Source organism: Ips typographus, linkage group LG16 (assembly GCF_016097725.1).
Source record: "Ips typographus isolate SLU linkage group LG16, UJ_Ityp_2.0, whole genome shotgun sequence".
NCBI classification, from domain to species: domain Eukaryota; kingdom Metazoa; phylum Arthropoda; class Insecta; order Coleoptera; family Curculionidae; genus Ips; species Ips typographus.
The window spans coordinates 6841163-6864069 of NC_138437.1; the positions used below are offsets into that span (position 1 = coordinate 6841163).

General features: G+C 33.6%; 3 protein-coding genes across 6 annotated transcripts in view; 1 reads left to right on the top strand and 2 right to left on the bottom strand.

Annotated features, from left to right (window-relative positions):
• Window positions 1-1199: 1199 nt before the first annotated feature.
• On the bottom strand, window positions 1200-5141 carry LOC145738828 (MPN domain-containing protein-like). Of its 2 annotated transcripts, XM_081993908.1 has the most exons (7): window positions 4966-5141; window positions 4577-4711; window positions 4237-4410; window positions 3370-3767; window positions 3147-3316; window positions 2843-3091; window positions 1200-2793 (listed from the first exon to the last, which is right to left on the bottom strand). In XM_081993908.1, exons 2-7 carry the CDS (start codon window positions 4709-4711, stop codon window positions 1688-1690), a joined length of 2232 nt encoding a protein of 743 aa, XP_081850034.1. In that variant the 5' UTR covers window positions 4966-5141; the 3' UTR covers window positions 1200-1687. The 2 variants fall into 2 exon arrangements, with proteins under 2 accessions (XP_081850034.1, XP_081850035.1); XM_081993909.1 differs by lacking the exon at window positions 4577-4711.
• A 1336-nt stretch (window positions 5142-6477) lies between these two features.
• On the bottom strand, window positions 6478-12101 carry Duba (Deubiquitinating enzyme A). 3 transcript variants are annotated; one of them, XR_014180933.1, is made up of 10 exons: window positions 11889-12099; window positions 11651-11742; window positions 10066-10393; window positions 9858-10013; window positions 9069-9225; window positions 8791-9011; window positions 8468-8738; window positions 8224-8415; window positions 7532-8169; window positions 6478-7485 (listed from the first exon to the last, which is right to left on the bottom strand). XR_014180933.1 is itself a non-coding variant. In XM_081994781.1 (10 exons), the coding sequence occupies exons 2-10, from the start codon at window positions 11958-11960 to the stop codon at window positions 8039-8041; spliced, it is 1620 nt and encodes a 539-aa protein (XP_081850907.1). In that variant the 5' UTR covers window positions 11961-11990; window positions 12047-12101; the 3' UTR covers window positions 6478-8038. The 3 variants fall into 3 exon arrangements, 2 of the variants coding, with proteins under 2 accessions (XP_081850907.1, XP_081850906.1); XM_081994781.1 differs by having other exon boundaries at window positions 6478-8169; window positions 11889-11990; window positions 12047-12101; XM_081994780.1 differs by having other exon boundaries at window positions 6478-8169.
• Window positions 12102-12484: 383 nt separating this feature from the next.
• PlexB (plexin B) overlaps window positions 12485-22907 on the top strand; it is a 77277-nt gene continuing 66854 nt past the window's right edge. The window contains exon 1 of the mRNA XM_081994779.1: window positions 12485-13132. The gene's annotated coding sequence lies outside the window, so the exon portion shown is untranslated. The remainder of the gene's footprint in view (window positions 13133-22907) is intronic.

Consider the following 22907-nt stretch of genomic DNA (forward strand, 5'->3'; position numbering starts at 1 on the left):
GTCTGACAGGGCAGATGTTTTTATTTATAGTATTTTGCACCAACCATTTACTTTCGGCCAGTTTTTTAGCTCCACCTTGATTTGTTTTCGAAAAAACTGGATTGTATTCAATTCTTCCTAAGAGCCAAAAAATACTTTACAGTTAGCTTATTATTGTATTGATTTAAATTCTTTACCTGTTGTCCAATTCAGTTTGAAAATAGTCAACTAAGCAATTAACAGCTTCTCCGCCTCGCCATGCCAGTTCTACAGCAGCAATTTGATAGAACTTCTTTTGTAAACCAGCCGGGGTATCTTCATCAAACAATTGGGGTGAAAGCTTTAGAACTTTGCTTTTTTTTAGTAGGATCTTGTAATAATTTTCGCTTTGTATCTCGAGCATTTCTTGCTTGTCGAAACATTACGTCTTTAAAGGAATCAAATACTATGTTATAATTGTCAAAATAAAGCTGTTGTAACTGCTTGGCCGTTATATTCCACATTGTTTTGATAACTCCTTCTTTATAAACTGTTCCATCAACTTTTTTCATATTAAACGCATAGTCTTTCAAAATGTTTGCAAGGTTTTCAACTGAAGTTGTTTCATTTAAAACATACCCTTTTTCTTCATAAAAGGCACTAAACTGATTCCAAATGGATATATGTGTCCTCTTTGTAGTCCTGGGAGTACAGTTTTCAATTTCTTGATCAATTTCCACAATATTAGAATTTCCAAAGCGTGACTTTTTAAATCGCGGAATTTTTCACAAACTGTTTTGAATGTTTGTATTACAAATAGTGGCGTTACTATGGAGACCGCCCCGGCTCACTACAGATTTTCGTTCAGCCATGTATATTTTTGTTTACATTTCAAATTGACAATCATACGTCAAAATATTTTAATTTATGTAATTATTTAATGAAAACTACGTTACAGTGATTTGTTAATTGTTGATATTGAAGAAGATAACTTAAATTTTATAAGTGGCTAAATCCCGTTTCGTTTAATATCAAATTTTCTTCAAAAAAGGTAAATTTTAGCAGCCAGGGATTTAATCAGTATAAAACGGTTTCCATTGGTGGAACTAGAAAGGTTCTCGGAATTTGATTGGCTGCTGGTACAATGAAGGAAATAATCAAACGATATTACCGTGGGAATAAAAAGTGAAAATAGATTCTGTACAAAATCTTTGCTAGGTGGTTAAGAAAGTAAAACACCGTTATGTATTACAGCAATTTTAATAGAACAAAATTAAAAACTAATACAAAAATAAACGAAAACTAAGAATCTTCAAAAAAAGTCAGTCTTTACATTATACACATCAGAGGTTCACAAACTTTTTTTTTCCCATAGACCACTTTATAAAATTATGATCGACTGAATAATAGTTAATGAACTAATTGATTGTGCTGTGAATGTATGTCCTTATATAAGTCAATCAAAAAAGTTATTCCATCCAACTCTACTCACAGCACAAAAAACCAATAGAACCTCACTTATAAATAATATTAGGAAACTCTCCATTCAGGGTGTTAAAATATGTATTGGGAACACACTGAAACATTTACACAGAAAATTCTGCTGAAAAAAAATCTCAAAGCTAAGCTATGACTCAATACTTAACTTGTAACTTTAAATCTACTTTAATAAATAAGCATTTCTTGTTATTTTTAATACAATTAATGCAATCATTTTATCACAATTCAGTTAATCACCAGCAAGATTCAACGGTCCTTCCATTTCCGGAGTTTCACTAGCGCCAGTTTCAGGCATGCTTAAGTCAGTCGGAGCTTCGCTGACTGTGTCCGATGCCGTGCTAGCACTAGCTCTGGGATAGCTTAAGTCCAAAGTATTGCTAGCATACTCCATTTTAGGTATTTTAGCTGGTTTTTCGTCGTCATTTGGTGGATTCATGCAATAGTCGCTTAAATTAGAAGCCGCGCTTGTGTTTGGGCTACTTTTTGTAATACTCAAATTGGGCATGTAAAAGTCGGACTTGCTGGACTTTGCTATATTAGCCAGGTACTCGGCAGAGAAGTCTTTCCCAGACATTTTACTTCCCAATTCAGGCTGTAAGAAATTCATTTTATCCTTGAAATGCATTAAGTCAGCATTGAAATCTGGTTGTTTAGAAAGGGGAGATTCTTTTGCAGCTTTTGAAGTATGAGCTTTGTGATCGGATTTGGACGATTTTGTGCTGGATGTTGGACTGCTGCTAGGAGAAAACGGCTTTAGCAACTCTTGCATTTTGAATAAATTCGTCTGCAAGAACATGTTATTGGCTGCTAAAGTGCTGTGAGCCATTGGATCAGGCAAACCCAACAAACTGCTAGGGGATGAGTATTTGCCAGCATTGAACAGTAAACTAGATATATCAGAAGATAACATTCCCATGCTGCCAGGAGTTAAGGAAGGAAGCATGTGTGCAGATTTAGCAGCCGCCGACGCTGACAATAAGGGTTCTCTTTCCTCCACGTTGCAATCCAGACTGTTTTTAATAAATTTCCAAACATCTGCTTCACTTTCGTCTCTAGGAAATTTGGAAATCAAACTTCCCTTCAGTTTTTCGATATAGTAAGTGTTTGATCCCATTAACTTGTCACTGAAATTGATGAAATCTGCTTCTTTGCGGTAATATTCCACACATTTGATCATTTCAGTTTTAACTGGGGGGTAGAGTGCAGACTCTTGAACCACACTGTAAGACATGAGCATTGGACGTCCATACTCGTTAGGTTTGGACTCAGGAGGAGGGATAACCCAATAAGCCATTATCGACGACTCCAAGCTGACATTTTCATAATTGTATGGAGCTAGAGAATGCAAAAATAAGAATAAACAAATAAAAAGAAAGTTACTTACAAATAATAATGCCAACACAAGGAGTGTAACTGTTATCGTGAGTGCCTCTCATTTTAATTTGATACTCCAGTTGAGCATCCACATCTCTCAAAGTAGGGGCTGCAGCAGCAAAAGGGTGGGAGTGATACCACCCAACTAAAGTTAATTTTTCCCTCTCAATAGCTTTGGCAATTTCTCCCTCTACCTGCGGCGCGTTAGCCCGGTCTGCCTTTGTATTCCGACAAGGAAATGCGTGGGTAATTTGTAGGTCTAAAAATTGTCTAATTTGTTATATATAAACTAATCTAGTTTCAACAAATCTTACTGTGTGAGTTCACTTCCCAGTGTCCAGCTAAATATCCTGACACTTCTGATTTGGTCAAGTGGCAATGGAAATCCATTAACAAAGCTGCATTAGTGTGTAAGGACACTAGGAAGGGTTGGATTTTGCCCAGATTAGAAAATGGAACACACTCAATCATAGTGTTTGCATCACTAAAATACAACTCAAATACACTTAAGCAATTTTTTTTAATCACCTAACTCACTGTGTGAGGGTTCTGTTGGCTATGGTATTATGCTTTACAACAAATCTTTGAAACATGGCTGAATTTGTCATAGACGTAGTAGCAGATGTAGATGGAACTGCAGTGGATGTCTTCAACAGTTGTTCCAAATTTAAACTGTTAGCAGCAGCCACTTCTTTCTCCAATTGTTTTTCCAACTCTTTTTCTTCCTCCTTCTTTTTTTTATACCAAACGTTTTTGTAAGCGTCCAGTTTTTTGCCGTTATACTTTACAGATGCCCAACCACACCCTGACTTTTTATCTGGGTTGATAAATCGTTTACAAGCAATTGCCCAGGCACTTGGAGAAGCAAATACTATGTCTGTCTCTTGACTACGTATTTTGCCATCTTCTAGTAAATCACCCACAAATTTTTGTCCCTATTTAAGGAAATAAATTCCAAATTAAAATAGTAAAAATATGTTTAGTTTTGGGAGTATGATTTTTGTCATACAAATAAAAAGATAAGAACTAGCAAGTAGTTCTACTAAACAAAATAATGTTTACATACAAATCAAATTTGTACTTTTGAAAAATCTACATCTAAATACAGGACCTGATTATTTTTTGTTTGTCAAAGTGATTATTTATATTTAAAACTATTTAAGAAAAAAAAACAGGTCTGAGACCTATTATGGTCTCAGTGTTTACTAGAGTTTTTACAATGTCTGTCTCATTTTAACTCATTCTGAATCCCCTATCTAACTAGGGGAATATGGCTTCTGCTACTCTTTATGGGGCAATTTGCCTACAGAGTCTGTTGTATACATTCATAATAAGCATGTTGTAAGCAAATTGATTAATTGAAACTAGATTCAGTAAAAATGAAATAATTACTGTTGCACTTACCAGATACTCAATTGTCATAGCTCCAGCACCAGGTTTTAAAATACCTGCAGACAAAAGCATCTGCAGAGTAACTGTCCTGTTACTAGGATCTTTGCCAACTACTTGGCGTACTTCTGCTGGTTTTTCACTCCCATTTTCTGCATGATTCTCTGAAGGAGTTTCACTTTCAGTTTCCTATGAATGTATTTATATGTAGAGTAATTAAGAGGTACATTCTACAGTACAAACATGCAATAACATTGAAACAAGCTACTTTTTGAAGAACCTACTAAAAGAACTTTTGTATTGCAATAATAGATGACTAGGATAGGAGTAACACTAAGAAGAAAAAACAGAAAACCTCATCAAACTCTTCCTGTTCCACCTCAGTGTCTTCTTCACGAAAACTATTATTTTCATCATCATCTAAATGGCTAGGAGTAGAGGTGGCATTAGTATTATGCCCTAACAATGCGGCGGCGAGCTGTGACTGCATCTTAGGAAAAAAGGTCAATGTCAGGATTGTGTTTTCTTGCCTCAGGTTAAAGGTAACTTGCTCCAGAATGTAATATGGGTTTAGGTGCTGTGAAAACTCAATTCCAACATGGATTACAACATATATGTTAATAAAAGCTGGAGAAATGAAACTGTTACCCAAAACCTCCCCAAAAGCTGAAAAGCCCTCTATTTTACCCACAAATCTAAAGTTTTATTTATTAATTAACACAGGACAACTTGAATACTACCTACCTTTGAAGTTATCACTACCAGAAATGCTATAATGTAGTTCCTTACTACTGTGAGTAGTTAGTTGTCTATATTACTGTTGTTTTCTATTTTATTATTTGTTTGTTTACTCATTTTATTATCTTATGGAAAAGATGGAAATTATTGATTGATCGAATTTTTCCACAGTGACAGATATATGTCGTTAATGTCAAAACCAATGAATAAAAAAATATAGCAGGAAGGACTGGAAGGAGCAATAACAATCAAAGAGAGGGACAAAAATCGTTCAGTATGGCGGCCGGAAGCTGTCAGAAAATCAGTGACGTTAATCAATCTGCTGTTGCCCACTATTCAGAAATCCACTCGTCAATAATAATTCAACTAATTTAAGTTTGCAAAAATTAATGTTTAACGGACCGAAAAGCAAAACAAACAAAAACAATAAATCTTTGCGGTTTTTAGCTAACTTCACATACCACCAAATATAAACAAAACTGTTTTACGACTAACTTCGGAAGTTTCATTCAATTGCGCAGTAGGCGAATGTGGGGGTCAAAGATGGCGACTTCCGTCTCGGTTGTTCTTTTTGCTCGAAGGATGACATTAACCAATGAATAAAAAAATATAGCAGGGAGCAATAGCAATCAAAGAGGGGGACAAAAATCGTTCAGTATGGCGGTCGTAAACTGTCAGAAAATCAGTAACGTTAATCAATCTGCTGTTGCTCACTATTCACAAATCCACTCGTCAATAATAATTCAACTAATTTAAGTTTGCAAAAATTAATGTTTAACGGACCGAAAAGCAAAACAAACAAAAACAACAAATCTTTGCGGTTTTTAACTAACTTCACATACCACCAAATATAAACAAAACTGTTTTACGACTAACTTCGCAGTAGGCGAATGTGGGGGACAAAGATGGCGACTTCCGTCTCGGTCGCTTAATGCACAAACGGGGTATTTGCTACCTCCTGATTCTTTTTGCTCGAAGAGTAAACGAAGTCATAGGCACCCTTGACCTTCACCCAAGGACGGTAAACCATAAAGGATTGCTCGATTGGCCAATTTTGTTTCCGGCGGCGAATGGATCCTGACGTCACAGTAAAGTCTGGGGCGCACAATACGCTAAATATGATCAAAGATTACGCAAACGCGCGATCTCCGACTTGAAGGTGACGTAAAAATCGTCACCAGCTAGAGCCGATAGGGGCAACACTGCGCTTATGGGATTAAGCAATCCTTTACTGTTTACTGTCCTTGCCCTTGACAATAAGTTCTGTCGGTAATGGTGGATATCAACTAAAAATGTAAGTTTATTTCTGTCTGTTTAATACAAATAAAGAAGGATAAAACTATACTGAGAGTAATTGGTTGCCTATGATAAACTTTGGAAAATTTAGTAAATCAATTGAAAAATCATGCATTAATGGAACTAATTAATAAACGATTTTACAATCGTTATCGTCCATTAAAAAGGGTCTTAATACATGGTCGACGGAAAAGTAGATTTAAAAAAATTGTAACGTAAGAATGCACTCAATCTTATTACATTTATTACATTTGATATAACCATATTACAATAATAATCCATATAACAAAATGTAACGCTGTAGGTACTTCCGATACTGCTTAACAAACAAAAAATAAATTGATTAATAAGGATTAAGGTAAATATATCACAAAATACTTAAATTCTAAAATGGCTCCTAAAAAATTCACAATTCAATAAAGTTTGGCATTAACTTGAGTACTTCAATTACAATTACATAAAACCAGTAAGGTGATGAATAAAGTAATCGCTAAACTCTAAGCAATGATTTACAATAACTGAGGCAAAAAACAATAAAAGAATTGAATGGGTGAGAATAAGAACAGTGGTCTTTTCCCAAAATGGTACCAGTTTTGGGAAAAGACAAGTTATTAATGTTACGAGTTTCACGTGCATATATACTCTGATTATTATAACTTTAGTTGCACGTCATAACACAGCTATTGCCAACCGAACTTACTGAACAATAACATTAGATAGATACGGAAATTTAAATTACCCGCCTTAAAATATGTTGGCACTAGTGCGCAATGTCTGTTTTTCGATTTTCCTGCTACCGAGCTATTCCGATCTCCGACTATCTCACCCGATCGTTATACGTCTCGAAATGTCACATTTTGACGTTAATATCAGCGTTTTTGAAATTTGTTGTGACTTGTGATTCTATTTTACGTTCCTGTGGTCATTAAATGGTTTACTTGTGGACAAACAACATTCCAACCACTTGCCAACAAAACCGTCGAATACTGGCTTCAAACAACTTTATTCTATTAGATTTATTGTGCAAAGCTGACATCTATAGTTTGATCTAAAAATGTGTCTGCAGTACGAAAGCTAAGTATTACCATTTACTAGCATTAAGCTTATTCAACCAATAAAAAACATTAAATTGTTAAGCCTCTACCTGAAAATATACGCAAATAAACATGTCTCCATTATTATTCAAAGTTTATACACAAATGCTGAGTAAAACACATCAGATCTCAAAACCTTACTCCCAATACCCCAAAACTTTAATTAAAACAGTAAAAACCACTCAGACCTTTCTGCAAATGAAATTCAAAATGTAAACAAACACGGTCCTGATTAGATGTCACATTTGAAAGTAAAAGCATATTCTTCAATTTCGGTTCGTTTTTTATAACATTGATTATAATAATCAGGGTATAGTAGTTTTAGTGTATAATCGTATAGATTGTTTACACTAAAAATAAAATATGTTGGTCTCTGATTTGTTTCACTTTAACACAAATAATCAACTTGGACTTCTTATTCTCACTGATTCAATTACGGAGACAGTCATTAGTCCGCCAATTCGATACTGAGAAAACTTCAAAAACTTAAATTCTGTTGCCCTAGAATAACGAAAATTGATAGCTTTCTTAATCAGGCTACCGAAACTGCAGCTTAAAATAATACTTAGAACTAAGCAGACTTAAATATGGCTGGGCACCACATTGTAAGATCTCGAATTAATTTCGTCGTTAAGAAAACTATCAACGTAAATACCCTAAAAGAAATAAAGTAGATTAAATAAAAAAAACTACGTAGAAGTTGAAGGTCCTGGAGATCCATAACGCTTTCTAGATTTAGTTTTTAACTCATCCAAATAGGTTTGTTGGGACTCTGCTAACACTTGTGCCATTACTTCTTGGTCGAAGTCCTCCAAACCACCTTATAAAACAAGAAAAGTATATAATTTACACAACAAAGTAATATAAACCTCACCTATACTGCTATTTAGCAATGAAGATGGACCTGGTTGCTCCATTTGAAATTTATCTATATTGAAACTCATATCATTTTGTTCTGATATCCTTCTGGGAGAGTTGTACACTCTTTTCGCAAATGCCTCTTCCTCTTTTGTTGGAACAAAAGCTGATAAAGCGTTTTCTACTTCTGAATTTGTCCTGGGGCTCGCTAAAACTCAGGTTTAATAAAAAATAAAAACATTATGTACTAGATAACCTACCTAAAGGAGACAAATTCTTAGGAGAAGTGCAACCTTTAGGAGATTGACACCCTTTGGGAGATACTGATCCTCTTCTAGAACTCCTGGGACTTGATACCATTGTTGAGGTGATTGTAGAACTACTACCACTGGCTAATGGATGGCCCTGATCTTTAAGACGTTTCTCAGTATCTCTAAAGTACTGAATATATGATTCCCGGGCTACTTGTTCTTCTATGGCCTCATTAGTGGCCTCCCAATCTGTGGCTTTCAGTTTATCTTCCAGCATTGTCTAAATAGACGACAATTATTTTTTTTGTATTAAAGGTTGTTAAGAATATTACTTGTTCAATGAGAAGTTGTTCGCTGGCTCTTACTGCATCATGAAGTCGTCTTCTATCTATATCAATAGGGTGGTAATTAGGCAAACCTAAACCTACTCCAACTGAAGGCTTATTAGGATTGCTTATCGAGTTGTAATGACACATTCTATGGTAAGAAAGCCTTATTGGTTCGTAACTGTTTTTTACTACCCTTGATGAACAGTTGAAAATATTGATTGGCTCTAAAATGTGGTCTTATGTAAACAAAACTATCCTACCACTAGTTAATAAAGTTTTACCAATTTGATAGCAATATACTTCAATATTTCGATTGTACAATTCGCTCATTGCTTGGATTTCCAAGTGGTTACCGTGAACGTACCAAGTACGTTTTCTAGCAACGTATTTATCAAAATCTTCCGTTACGTAAGGTTCAAAATAATCACGGTTTTGGACCTAAAATAAATTTAACAATATTTCATCCTGTTTTATTTATTTTTTCTATTGACAACTTTTTGCAGTCCAGTCAGTTGAGAAAAATATTTTGTCAGATTCATTAGAACCATAGTGGCTGGCACTAGAAAGAACTCTGATCCAATTTATGCAAGGATATTTTTGCCATTAAACCCCTATTTACCTCCTCAATAACAAAATTTGTAAACACCAGCTTCTTTCCTTGATTATACAATTCTTTGAGTGAAACCATTTCGGTTTTTTTAAAGTACTGACGGTCTGGAAATAACAAGTGTGAGCATTGCATTAGAACTGCTACAATTTGCAACGTTACGCAGAGTTTTGACGGTTTCTTTAGCGTCTAGGATGGTAATTGCAAAAACCCAAAATTCGTTCAATTGGCATAGCAACTGTTCATTACAAGGTTCCGCAGTTTTCGGGACTTACCGGCCTTGAACCACTAGATACCAAATAATTCAAACAAAGAAAATTTATTTATTGTTTTCTCCTTGGAAATCTATTACTGTAAATATTGATGTTCCAAAAAAAAAAGTTGGTTGGTCAATAAATAGAAACTGTTGAAATGATGTAGTGCCTTAAAATCTAATTTACGAAAACACTGTCTATTAACTTACAATATAGTTCATACAGTCTGTTCTCACTTGATGGTGAAAATCTTGATCACCATAAATTTGATCGGCAATAGAACGAAATAGACATGCTCCATCCTCATTCATCTGTTTGATTTCCCACCCTAAACTTGACATACAACGAGAAAAAAACTCATCTCTCTAAAACACACAAGTTTCGCGATTTCCTCAACAATTAAACGTTGAATCTTACCTTCTTCCACTCCTCATCCGTCATTAGTTTGTTTTTAAAGCTGTTTTCATCATACTCATCCTCACTATTGAATCCTGTGGCCTCTTCTTTCACTTCAGTACTAATTATGTTTTTATTACTATTGCACACGGGTTCTGTGGATTGTTCTACATTGTCTGGGTTATTGTCTAGAAGCGGCTCGTTTCCGATATCTCGTTTAGACGTCGCGATTCTGTCTCTTTTTTGCTCCCGTCTGATTTCTCTTTTTTGTTCCCTTTCTCGTTCTCTATCTCTAGTTCTATCAGCTTCTTTCAGTCGTTTACGGAGTCGTTCTTTTCTATCCGGCTTACTATATAAAATAAAAAATCAAAAACATGAACTTACTCTATTAGTATAAATGTATATAGTAGCATAAAGCTTCAGAATTTAAAAACAAGACCTTAAATAATTAATTGATGCCTCCTTCATTTTGACGTTCCATGGAGGAAGCAGAGCGAATTTGACAGTTGGTATAATTATGCTTTGGTTAAATTAAATCATTGTGACCTCACATTTGCTCTGCTCACTCCATGCTCAGAAGTGCTCCTGCAATTACACTTAACTATGATTTACTGTAGTATATAGTGTCAGTATTAATTAACAAATAGAATTTACATTTACTATGTAGTTTTGGGTCTATAATTTATCCAACTGATTGAGTAAATTTTTATTTTTACCCAGCATTTCAATTACAAGAGAATACAACAAAATAAATTACTATATTCACAATTTAAGATATACACCAAAATATCCAAATTACATTTGTTCAAAAGACACACAAATTCACCTATTGCTTGGTCCTGCAAGCTTATATTTACACCATACAATAAAGGCTAATTAGCACCACTAGTTTTATTTTCAAAAAACGTTTAAGAACAGCTTAGGTGATGACATGTGTTTTAGTAGAGGGCTCTGTCTTATTTATTTTACTAATTAGCCATTGTTGCAGTTTGAAAATAAAAGAAAACCAATTCTGATAATTGTTATTATGACTGAATTTACAAAACTAGTATTTGAGTAAAATTAGCTAGAAAGAATCAAATGATCAATTGAATACCTGTTTGCAGTCATTTTTATGAAGATATATTTGTCATTTTCATGTTTACAATACTCACAAACAGCACATTTTTAAAGTAAAGACTTAGAAAATTCATTTTTTTACATTGAAGGTAATGTGTTTAGAAAAACTTTCATCTTGCATATTTTTAGTCCACACCATACCTAGCACTATTAAAAATTTAAGAACACAATCAGAAAGCTGAAATGTTGTTAAGCTAATACAAGCACAACTATAATAGAATATACACCTTACTTTGGCTATTTTAAAAATCTCTAAAAATGAGTTGGTCAATGAGTCAGAGAGTGATAAAGCTCTAAATGCCATAAACAAGAATGTGAGTATGATAACACATACTGCATAATCTGGCATAAAATATGTGCAAATAAGCATTAAAAACAATGCTGCTTTGTCTGGATCAAAAAAACAAACTATAATGCAAGAGTTAGTAATTTCCAATAATTTCATGTATTAAATATTTTTTTATTATTAAAACCACATGCTACTTACAAAGGAAATGGTGATCTTCTGGCACTGGCATTATTTTCTGACAGAGAAGAGATTTGCATTTCATTTCTTCTATTATTTCTCTCCACAGAAGCCTGTAAATAAATGTATTTTTTGTTAATATAACCGAATAAGCTAATTTTAAAGATTACATAAGGAAAGCTAGTAATTACGGATGATAAAGGAAGAACATATAAGATAAATGAGTGGAAAAGTAGCAGGGTGCAACCATCATACTTACATTTTGCTGGTTGGTTTCTTTGTTTTCCTCGGCGTTTCCACTAGTTTTGCGAATAGTTGGTAAAATAGTCATTATTGACTACACCCAAAAAACCTATTTGCACTAAACGGAACAAATTTCTTTATAAAAATTCTGCAAAACAAAATAAATATAACTACTTTGATTTCTGGTTTCTGTAGACAGAACAGCTGTCCAGAACAGGGGGTACCAACATTAACACTCAATAATACAACAAATTTGACATCGAGTATTACCAGCAATACCAACTCATTTTTCCGATCAGACGTTCAGTCAGGTTTCGAATTGATTTGTGATTGAAAAGTTGTAAAATAAGGTATTATTTTAATATTCAAATAAGACAATAACTATTAAGACTTCTTCTATTTGTGTTTTTTTAATTTTTACTGCATTTTTGTCTGAATTTTCCATTGCTCTGTCACTGATATAGGCAACTACATATACAAGCTTCTAAACACTGTTGATGTGTGGCGCCCTCTGGGTTATTATGATCTAAGATAACCCAAACGCAGGGCCGAATTCAAGTATGAGAATAAATTTTTGGTGGACACGTAACATGATTTGAGACTTTAAAAACTTTTTTTTATGGTTTCAGTTAGCTTTTCCATGTTACTTTACTGGGAGTGTGGTTTTACTAAATTTTTCTAGAGATTTTTAATTATCCCGCAAGCTCCGCCCCTCAGAACTGTAAGTGGCAAGTGGTCAATCCGTTCCTGTATTCAGACTGAAAATAATTTGTACTGTGTTCCGTGCATAGACATGTATGAGTCGGTGTCGGTAGTCAAGTCAAAATCATAGGTACAATGGTGTTATTTGGCTTCGGAAATTTGTGTACAGACCCTCCCAATAATTATGAAAATACGATAGATTTTTGACTGAAATCTCGGTTCCTTTCAAGTGAATATCCTAGCTAAGTGTCCCATAGTGCTTCCCACGAACAAAGAACTTACGTTTACTAGCTTCTTTTGGTTCTCTTTCAAAATGGAGTAGAATCATTTTTGTTGTTATTTTTTCAGTATTCACATTCCTGTACTTCAAGCTGCCCATGTCTCCTTCCTGAGTGTGTCCTAATCTCTTCCAGAACCTTAACCTTATCTCGAACATGACAATTTAGTGAAGACATAGAAAGAAAGACACATGCTTGCAGATTGCAGTTTTTAGTGCCACTACGTGATGACCGTTTTGTTTTTGAGACTGTTCTAGTTGCTTCCACAAGAATTTAAAAGGTAAGTTAAGTCTGATTTGTTTATTTATAAACAAAAACATATTGACAGGTGGAAGTAGGATCCCGGTAATGTTTATTTACATTTCTTATCTGTTACCTGACAATTTCAAGTTCACTGATAAGTCTACAGTTGTGTCTGAGGGAAGTACCAATTTTCATTTATATTTTTGTACTTCCCTTACTGTGGAGCACAATAATGTTTAGTTAATTGAATAATTAAACATACACTAAAGTTACAGAATAAATATTTTATGAGATTTTAAATAAGTATATTCATCTAGAAGGCTTAGGTTGCCATCAGGTTTTCCAACTATTAGAAAAGGAAGAATTATTATTCTTACTTTCAGCAAACCCAAGAAAAATGACAGTTCTCATGTGGCCGGTTTGTTTACCTTGAATGCAATATCACGTGACATCTGTCAAAATATGATCTGTTTGTTCTAGAGTGAATAATAACTGAACTAGGTCTGTAAATTGACAGTATTCAGATTTTTGTTAGGTTATTGTATAGTTTTTTAATTACCTATGTTACAAAAGTGTATTCAATTTTGAAGTTACTTTTACATGATTACTGTGCCTTGGTTCTTATAGGATGGTTGCAGAACCCTTTCTAGATTGTACCAGGTAATACTAAAAATACCTAAATTAGAAGTCCTGTGGAAAAACTACAGCACATACCTACCTACACTCAAATAACAACTAAAATTGTAAATAACTTTTTTGAAATTTTAGATTTTCTCCATTGTCTTAGACAACTGATACTTAACAAAGTTAACTTGCCTCCAGTTCTAAGTTGCCCAAGTTACATTGCTCTATAATCCATATCTTGTCGTTTTGGAGTTATAAACAAAAAAGTTAGAACTTCGAGGTTCAAATTTGACGCGTTCTAACTCCCCTCCCCTTAGGGCTAAAAGGTTCAGTCTCAGATCGATTGCCTAAGGAATCCTCCGCAAATCGACTTATAACGTGTTTAGTCGTAAATCTTACCCCAACGAAGTTTGTTATATCTAATCAATTAAAGCAAAAATGTTAAATTAGAGTTTGAAAAACACTATGGTAGAATGTTTAGAAATAAAGGTTACTTTTAAAACATAAAGTTGTTTTGAATAAATTCCAAAATTTTGATATTGAACTTACTTGCCTTTAGGGCCAAAAAGGCGTTTGGTTACTAATCAATAAACTGCGGTATCCTGTTTAGATGAGGCTCTTAGGTGTTTTGTTGGAAACCCCACCAAAACTGAGTTATAAGATCGATTAATCAGAACAACCTACCAAAAAATGGGAATTGAATGTTTTTGCACATTACTTTCCGGCTTATGTGTTGTCAGGTACTGCCATTTGCTAACAGGTGTTTGTGTACAAAATGGAATAACCGGCAAATAATAGTGCATGAAAATTGAATTTACAAATATTTATTGTTACCTTTTATACAAGAATTCCTCCTGTATATAAAATATACAATCTTGACCGGTGAAATTTCGTATGTAAAGGTTGTATCAATTGTTTTATTATAAAATGGTAATAGGATCCTATTACCTGGATCTCCTTTGAAAGAAAAACGGAGGGAAGAGGACAGAAATGCTTCCAAAATAAAATTCCCTAAAGTATTTTGTGTTTGAAGACAGAAAGGACAAGTAGCAACAACATTTGAGTGATTGAAGGCTAGGTAATGTAATATGTATTTGACTCAAATTTCCAAAAGATGTACATCATTTCTTGAAACATGTGGTTTAGCTGTTTATTGACTTTGAATATCAGTTCATAGACTAGTTCTGAACGAGAGTCCGGTATTTTGTTGAGTCACCCTTTTATTTGCCCGCCTTTTATTACTCAAGTACCTGATTAGCAAAAAATGAATGAATTTTTAACAGTAAAGTGAAAGGATGAGGTTGCTCTTTCCTACATGGGGAGAGCAGCATTAGGGCGTATTTCAGCCTTAATGAAGCATTTTCTTAAGTCAACGGTTTGCAAGAAATATAACGACAGCTGGATCCCAGTTCATTTGACATTATCAACAGAGCGGAACTTTGTGATGCGGTTTTTGTTAAGCCAGTGTAATACATTTTCGATGCTTAAAAAGCTCGACACACAAGTAAGTGCACTTACCATGTTTTATTATACTGAAAGCTTTTCAATTTCTCGAGTATTTTCTGTCTTTTGACTTGAAAAAGTTTGAAGGGGTTCATCTCCTGATAGTACGTCTACAGTTAGTGAAATTAACATAAAAGCTTCGAGATTATGCATTCCGAGTAACCCAATATCAAGCCTCCCATTAAAAAAATAAACGGTTTGATGGATCAAATGACTGGAATCAGTGAAACCAGAAAGCAACATATTATTAAAAAAGCTTTCGATAGGATTAATGCTTCAGCTGGAATTACATTAATTTATTTTCCTCTTTACTGAGTAATGGATCAAAAGGAAGACCTTAAGTAGGGTTTACAATACGTTTTACCCGGGGATTTAGATTTTGATTAAATTTCTGTAGATTTATTACAAAGTAATAATTGTCTATCGATCTTTGGACCAACTTGTGTAATAAATTTAATTCAAGCCAAAATGGTAAAAAATATGGTACTTACTTTGTTGTTGAGTCAGAGTTTTGCCATTATGGTTCAGTGACTTACCAACAAAAGAACAACAACGTAATTGATGCAGGATAGTAAAACAAATGAGATACTGAATGACAACTTGTAGGAAGTTTATTCCATGAAACTGATTTGGGTCGACTTTATTGTAGCTAGTATTTTAAATAATATCATGAAAGTTTCCAAGCTTTGCGCTCCATTTCGTAGCAAATAAATTTATTTTAGAGTTAAATGAATACGAAAACTTTCTAAGAAAGTAATGCATTCGCACTTTCGTCTTTTGTGTATATTTTGTCGTTTTATTTGACAAGTCGTAACTCCCCTAAGATTAATTTTAAAAATTTTCATATTATAAAAGGCCGTTTATATTTAAAGTAGCGAAAGCAAAGCTTATCTTTATGGCTTCAGGTTATTTATTATTTAGGATACAAAGTTTAAAATTCAGAATGCTTTTTATAATAAGTTTACCTTACTTTCTGGCCGAAGTATTAAAAAAGTAATTGAATATGTCGGATAAATATCTGGGAGCAACGCAAGTTTTTAACTAGTTGTTTGGATTTGCTTAATATGTAAACTTTCAGACAAAGTTATGCTGTTTGCGTTTTGGTTCTATTGTTTTTCCAATTCTTTCTCGTCATCCTCTCATACATGTATTTCAACTTTAAATTTTCCCAACCGCCTAATTGAATTTCCCATTTATGCGTTTTCCTCTTAACTAGCAAATTACGAAGCAGTGTTCTCTATAAACACTGTAAAATGCAATTTATGTTGTTTTATCCCGATGAGGATAGAATGAAAAACTTTTACCCACTTACGATGCAAAACTTTCCCAACAACTTTATTTTGTCATCTTTTAACCATTATCTGCAAAATGTGTAATAAAACTTTGGGCTATTAGAAATATATTCGAAAGTTGAAACTGCCATTATAATTTATGTTTCTCCAAAGCGTTTAGGAATTTCAGATACTGAATAAGAATAATGGGACTTCTGAACGGATATACACTAACTTTCCAGTCTGGAGTCCTCTTTCAAGTAGAAATTATTGATATTTAAACCACGTTATAGTGCACCACATTGCATTTTGGAGCCAAGCAGACTCATACCTTATCTTGATATAAGAAAATATTGTAGTTTTGATGGTTTGTCTAATTGTATTATCAATAAATCCATCTAAGGATTGTTCAATCAATCTATAAACTTATAAACTATATAAATGACTTACATGTCAGTTGCGTGTCATTTGTCACATGACCTGAAAAATATCCCTTTTAAGTGTGTCAATTCGTTAATTAGACGATTAAGGCATTCTAAATGCTCACGTGACCGGAGTAAACGTTTCAATTCTTTCTCTAGTAGTGTAACTTTGTAACATTATAATAGTGAAACTTGTCAAAATAGTGTAGTCGTTTGCTTATGAGGTATGGCAAATGGCAACACTGCTTTGTAAATGTCAATGTGTCAATGTCAATTGCGGACTGACAGAGAAATGTCATTACTGTCATTGGGGGGGATAGATTTTGATTTTAGAAAAATAACCACACTTATTTACCAGTTTTACTGTTTGATGCAATTTCAATAATTCTGATTAAATCCAACTAAAATTAATTCATCTCGTTATTATTTCGGCCATCATAGACCCCCACAATAGACTATACAGAACTAAAATTCCTAAGTTTCCGGTATTTTCTACTTTAAATAGATCTTCAAAACTCATAATCAATATGTACTCAACATTTTTCCATTCATTTTAATTAGCGTTGATTGTTAAATTAAAACAAATAAATTGGATGTAAAGACTAATTAACTGAACCTGTAACAAGGAAACTAAAGTAAAACGTCCTTAAGTAGTCATTGAAGAAACCACTCTTATTGACGTTTCAATTTTTATCATACTCTAATTACTATTTTCGTATTCAAGAATGTATGCAATTAAGGCATGATAAGCACTTGGAACATACTTGTGCAAAGACAACAGCCCTTAAAGTCGTTGTTTCTATGGGATGAAAAATTAGTCCTTTAACATGATCCACTTTTTGCCTGCGGAGTATGTTCGCTTTTTAGAAGACAATTTAGAAGAATGTCGAGTTTAAACAACTAATGAAGTAACCTGAAGTGGCTCATATTCAAGAACCTGTTGTATTTCTCGTCTATGTAGAGAATTCAATTTGCATTAGCAAATTGGATCCTATAACCGAAGAGTGAAGTTAAATTTGAAACTTTGCTTTTTTGGGACGCCGAGATTAATATTGAGATTCTGATTGCGATAAATTCTTTTTGGTTCGACCACCCAAACTGCAGTAATTCAAGACCTCATTCTTTTAAAAGGGTATTTAACCAGTCGGTAATATCCCGATAATATGCTTATTACAAAAACCGATGGTGATATACATATATGTAAAAGAAAAAGTTAAATGGCCGGTACTAATTAACTAAAAGTCCGGTCAGGCAGCATTGAGTATTGGTTACAATGTTGCCTCTCGTTTTTAATAGGGTCTATAACAGGCTTAAAATACATTGAAGGAGTTATTTTATCTACCGGCCATCGGCTAATAGAAAATGTTATAATTATCTGAGCAGCAAGTGCTGTTTAGACGAGTTTTTTTCCTATAAAACTCAAGTCAAATTGATTTATGAAATCAATAGGTTAACATGTCACTTCTAAATTGAACAAGCTCCAGACTAAACGGCATTTTAGTGACGTTTCAAACATGTATAATTACAGTTTTAATTGGTTTTCTTGGATTTTTAGTTCAGAGGATCATTTGTCGTGGAATTTAACTTAACAGCTGTTAAGAATCGATGAATATCTTCATAACAAACCTGTAAAAAGTGAATCGTTGTTTACACATTGAAACCATAAAGGTGTGAATAATTTTAAAAATCTTTCGACCCCCATTTAAAGTCATCGCACGACAGCGCTCCCTGCTATTTATAAGATCGGGGGAGATTACCTGCAGCAAAAAAGAGAGCGATAAAAATAAAAATTTCCGGAAAGAGAACACAACCGCTATTATCCCAAACTCCGTTAAATATCTTAAATCTGAAAATAAGCCGGAAATAAAGCAACTAATCATATTTTATCAAACGCCTTTTTGTTCCTCATGCAGCAATATATCTCTTGAATATTACGGTGCTATTTTAGCGTCTCAGTTCAAATACAATATCTGTATTTCACCAATTCATAAATTTAAGTGTCACCCTAGAGCGAAGAAATACTACTTCAAACTGTGTCGTAAATTATATTCATTAATTTGGAAAAACAGGGATATGAGGAAGTTAAATTTAGTTCAGTCCTGCTATTTTCCAGATTTTAAAATTTTATTTTCGACTCAAACGCATTCTACAGCGGATTTAGACGATGTGCGTTCTCCTTCTGAGTTTACTTTACATGACTTATCATTGAAACTTTGTTACCTAACTTTTATATTAGGGTTATTGTCGTAAAAGTTGCTTGGCTCAGGTCTGAAGCTCTCAAAGGGATCCGACAAAAACACCTCAATAAAACGAGCCCACATGGGAAACAAATTCTACAAATGTTATCTTTAATGAGATCTCAAATATTTTCATAACACAGGTAAAACAAAGTAATGTTGGTAATACACTGAATGTAGACAGTTACTAGCCTCACAAATCAATATCAAAAAATTATTAATTGAAAGCAAACACTGGACAATTTGTATAAATCAAATAATCAAGTAATGGTTGCAGCTTAAATAAATATTTATCTTGAAAACATTCCGAAATATTTTCATTTCCATAATATTATTTAGACAGAAATTGGAATATCCACCTCTCCATTATACGCTGTTCTACATCACGACTCGAATTAAACAATTTTTCGCCAGCGAATTACTTTTTGCTAAGTTAAACTCTGCAAACTACCGTTTTAATACATCCCACGACATAAGCATTTATTATATTTTTGACATATCTCTACTGTAGTAGTAAAGTATTAAGAAACTAGGCTAAATGCTTGGAAAGTTTTAATCGACTCCAAAGACACCCTAAGGAAAGATTTACAAGGTTTCTACTTCAGCTGTTGAACTCTTCCGTCCCGGAAAATGGTTTCTAACTGTTTTTGTTTAAAATTTAGGATGCCTAAGTGTATAAGCCTAATAAACAATCTCAAATTTAAACTATACCACCATAGTTATGAAGAAAATATAGATTTAAAAAAAAATTTAAAACACAAATTTGAATGTCAACCTAACCTCAATTGGGGCGGTCATAGTTAGTTACGTCACGTCATATTAACCGCAAAATAATCAATTTAAATTAGGAAACGTAGAGTTTTGTAAAAACGTGAGCAACTTGTAGGGTTGACATTTCAAATTTGTAAATGCCCAGTAATTCCTAATAACTCCCAATAACTAACTTAACCTAACAATACTCACAAATTTTTTGAATTACCACGACTGGAGAGTCTTTCTTAATAAGAAAATATGCGTGCAACGATATAACGGGAAGTAGATATCAACTGCTGCTTAGTTTAAATGGGACACCTTGTATATTATTGCATTTTTGGATTCTACGTCATATTCTAGACATATTTCGTGTATTAATGTCATACACTTATCTGTATCCGTTTCTGAGACATTTACCGTTCTATGTGAAATTTATTATTTTCAGTCTCCAAAACAATAATTTTAATTTATGCATATCAGAAAACGTTTTTTTCTTGGTTTGTATTAGGTCACTTATTTGAAACATGTATTCTTTAAATTGATACATTGAACCACCCTGTAACTGTCAAAATAATCGAGTTATTGAAGGTTAAAGTAGGAGCTGTCAAATTCAGTCAAAACTTGTTTATTTGCAACACTTTGTATAGACTTTTATATGTCAATGAATAGAAAATATAATGGGCTTTCTAAAAATATGGCCGTTTGTGTCGATAGGGTGCTTCGTTTGGCCGCCGGAGGGCTCCAAAGCTAACTAAACATTTTTCTTGACTGTAACCACTCTAACTTCTTTGAGGGTTTTTTTTAAATCGGTCAGGTACGGCCCTGATATTTGGCACACAGTGAGTGTCAAATTTAGAGCCGTAGCAAAACTGTAGAAACAAAATTATTAAAGTCGATTTTCGCTTGCACTAAGTGGCCAACATAACGCAAAACCCATTGGAATAGTGGTAGTGTTTCAGGCAAATTTGACCCTTACGAAAATTGTCATTTGCAAAATCGGTTTTTCAAGAAAGTTCTATGCATTACATCGTAGTAGACTTAGTAGCTCATGTAACCGTGTTTTCTTAATTTTCCAGGGTCAAATTAGCCCTAACAAATCAAAAAGTGTTTCTAGAGCACCCTGTTTGTAAAACGTAAATAACACGCGTATTTCTAACACTTTGTATATACTTTTATATGTCGATGGATAGCCAATGAAATAAGCTTTCTATTGACGTATAAAAGTTGATGGGTTAGGAGTACGGTTTTGTCGCTAGAGAACATTAAAATTTTTAAAAGTAAAATTACAAAACTCATAAGTTTTCAATGTATTCCAAGGGAATTCATTGAAATTACCAAACTTTATGTTTAAATTTGAATGGTAGATGTATCGAAAAAAATATTTTATGGATTTTTTTTTATAATATATTTTAGACGTTCCCAATTCTATTACCTAATAGTTTTCAAAATACCAATGTACCTCCAGTAATGCCTAAAGTTTGTACACCATAATGCCCCAGCGGTTTACCCCTCGATATTTTCCAATGTTCCTATTGATTTGAAAAAATTTTGTATACTTTTCAAAAGAGTTTATTAATTACAATTTATTACTTCTTAATAATTACTTAGTAAACACCCAACATGTTCCTAGTGTATAAAACAAGCATCTTCAGGGGCTACTAAGCTATTTAGGGTTTATATTATCGAAAAACTAACATCACCAATCTAACAACGAACAGACAAGTTTATATCCGTAGAAAAACGGAAATAATCAACTTCCTAAAACCTCTGGGAATTACTTAAATACCCTCTTAAGGTCACTGTGGCGAGATAAATTATTTCAGTCAGAAAAGCTTTCTTTGAATGCGAGCAAATTTTGTGAATTGGACTTACGCAAAGTTATTTCGTTTCTTTAAACAGGATTTTAGTAAAGAAAATATCGAGGCGGATGTAAGAGTTCCATCGTTCTTGTTGAGTTAAGCTGGGTAATTTATGATATTTTTCCATGTTATGATATAATGTTTTATTTCAGGCAGTTGAATGTAACCGGATGAAAATTTATGGTCGACAAATCGGAATGCTTTATAGCAACATCTCAGCAGGATCTGATGACTTACTCACGAGTATTTCGGCAATCCGATACGGGATACTATTACATACTTTCACCTCGTTTATTTATTGTTACAAATGATGCAAATTATCCTAGCCATTTAATGGAGCTTTGTTATTTCTAGACTATAGGGACCCTGGCGCCTTTTCGAACACAATGATGATAGAAAACTCCCTTAAAGTGTTATTTCGTCCAATAAAAATATTGACACAATCATTTCCAAGCCAGAGAATAGCGAAGTTCCTTGTACTTCAGTGACAAATATATAAACTTTATGAAGTTTATATAGCTGACTCCTAAGAAAATTACGAGCTCTTTTCCTGACCCTTCAGCGTAATGCAATTAAAATAAAATCAATTAGTTGCAAGAGGGTAAAACTATTGAACCTCGTAAATATTAGTTTAGTGGAGGTATTTTCTGACATCGTGTAAAACAGTTGACAGAAATGACAAGACAATAAGAAAGACGGATGTGGCAATCTTTATGTATTAGTTTCCGACCCTTAGGAAAAATTCGTCAGCTGACCGAGACAAAATTCGTATTCCAGGGAAAAATCCAATTTCGCAGAAGACCATGCCGTGTGTCGTGTTGTGGCTTAACACTGTGCCGTGTAAATATAATTGCCAATTTAAACACATCAATGTGAAATATATTGACAGCTCCACTCCAGTTAACAACCAAGGCTCTCCAGACGACAATCTTGGAAATTTAAGCCCCACAACTATTATATCTCGGAAATTGACACGAAAAATCTTTGGAATACATCCTCTGATATAAATACACCCTTATCACACGGGAAGATGTATACATAACAAATTGTCTTGTCAGTTATAGGAACGTATTTCAAAATAATGATAGAGTTAATTCAAATCAAAAGATTATTTATAAACACTTTTTAGCAATAACGTACCCT

Excerpts from the sequence above, each read along its gene's own strand:
- LOC145738828 (XM_081993908.1), bottom strand. The coding sequence starts at position 4,711 with ATGCAGTCACAGCTCGCCGCCGCATTGTTAGGGCATAATACTAATGCC. Across the intron at positions 3,768-4,236 it reads CTATGACAATTGAGTATCTG|GGACAAAAATTTGTGGGTGA; the intron begins GTAAGTGCAACA and ends TTCCTTAAATAG. Across the intron at positions 3,317-3,369 it reads GCCAACAGAACCCTCACACA|TGATGCAAACACTATGATTG; the intron begins GTGAGTTAGGTG and ends GTTGTATTTTAG.
- Duba (XM_081994781.1), bottom strand. The coding sequence starts at position 11,960 with ATGACTATTTTACCAACTATTCGCAAAACTAGTGGAAACGCCGAGGAA. Across the intron at positions 11,743-11,888 it reads AAGAAACCAACCAGCAAAAT|GCTTCTGTGGAGAGAAATAA; the intron begins GTAAGTATGATG and ends ATTTATTTACAG. Across the intron at positions 9,012-9,068 it reads AGTATATTGCTATCAAATTG|AGCCAATCAATATTTTCAAC; the intron begins GTAAAACTTTAT and ends ACCACATTTTAG.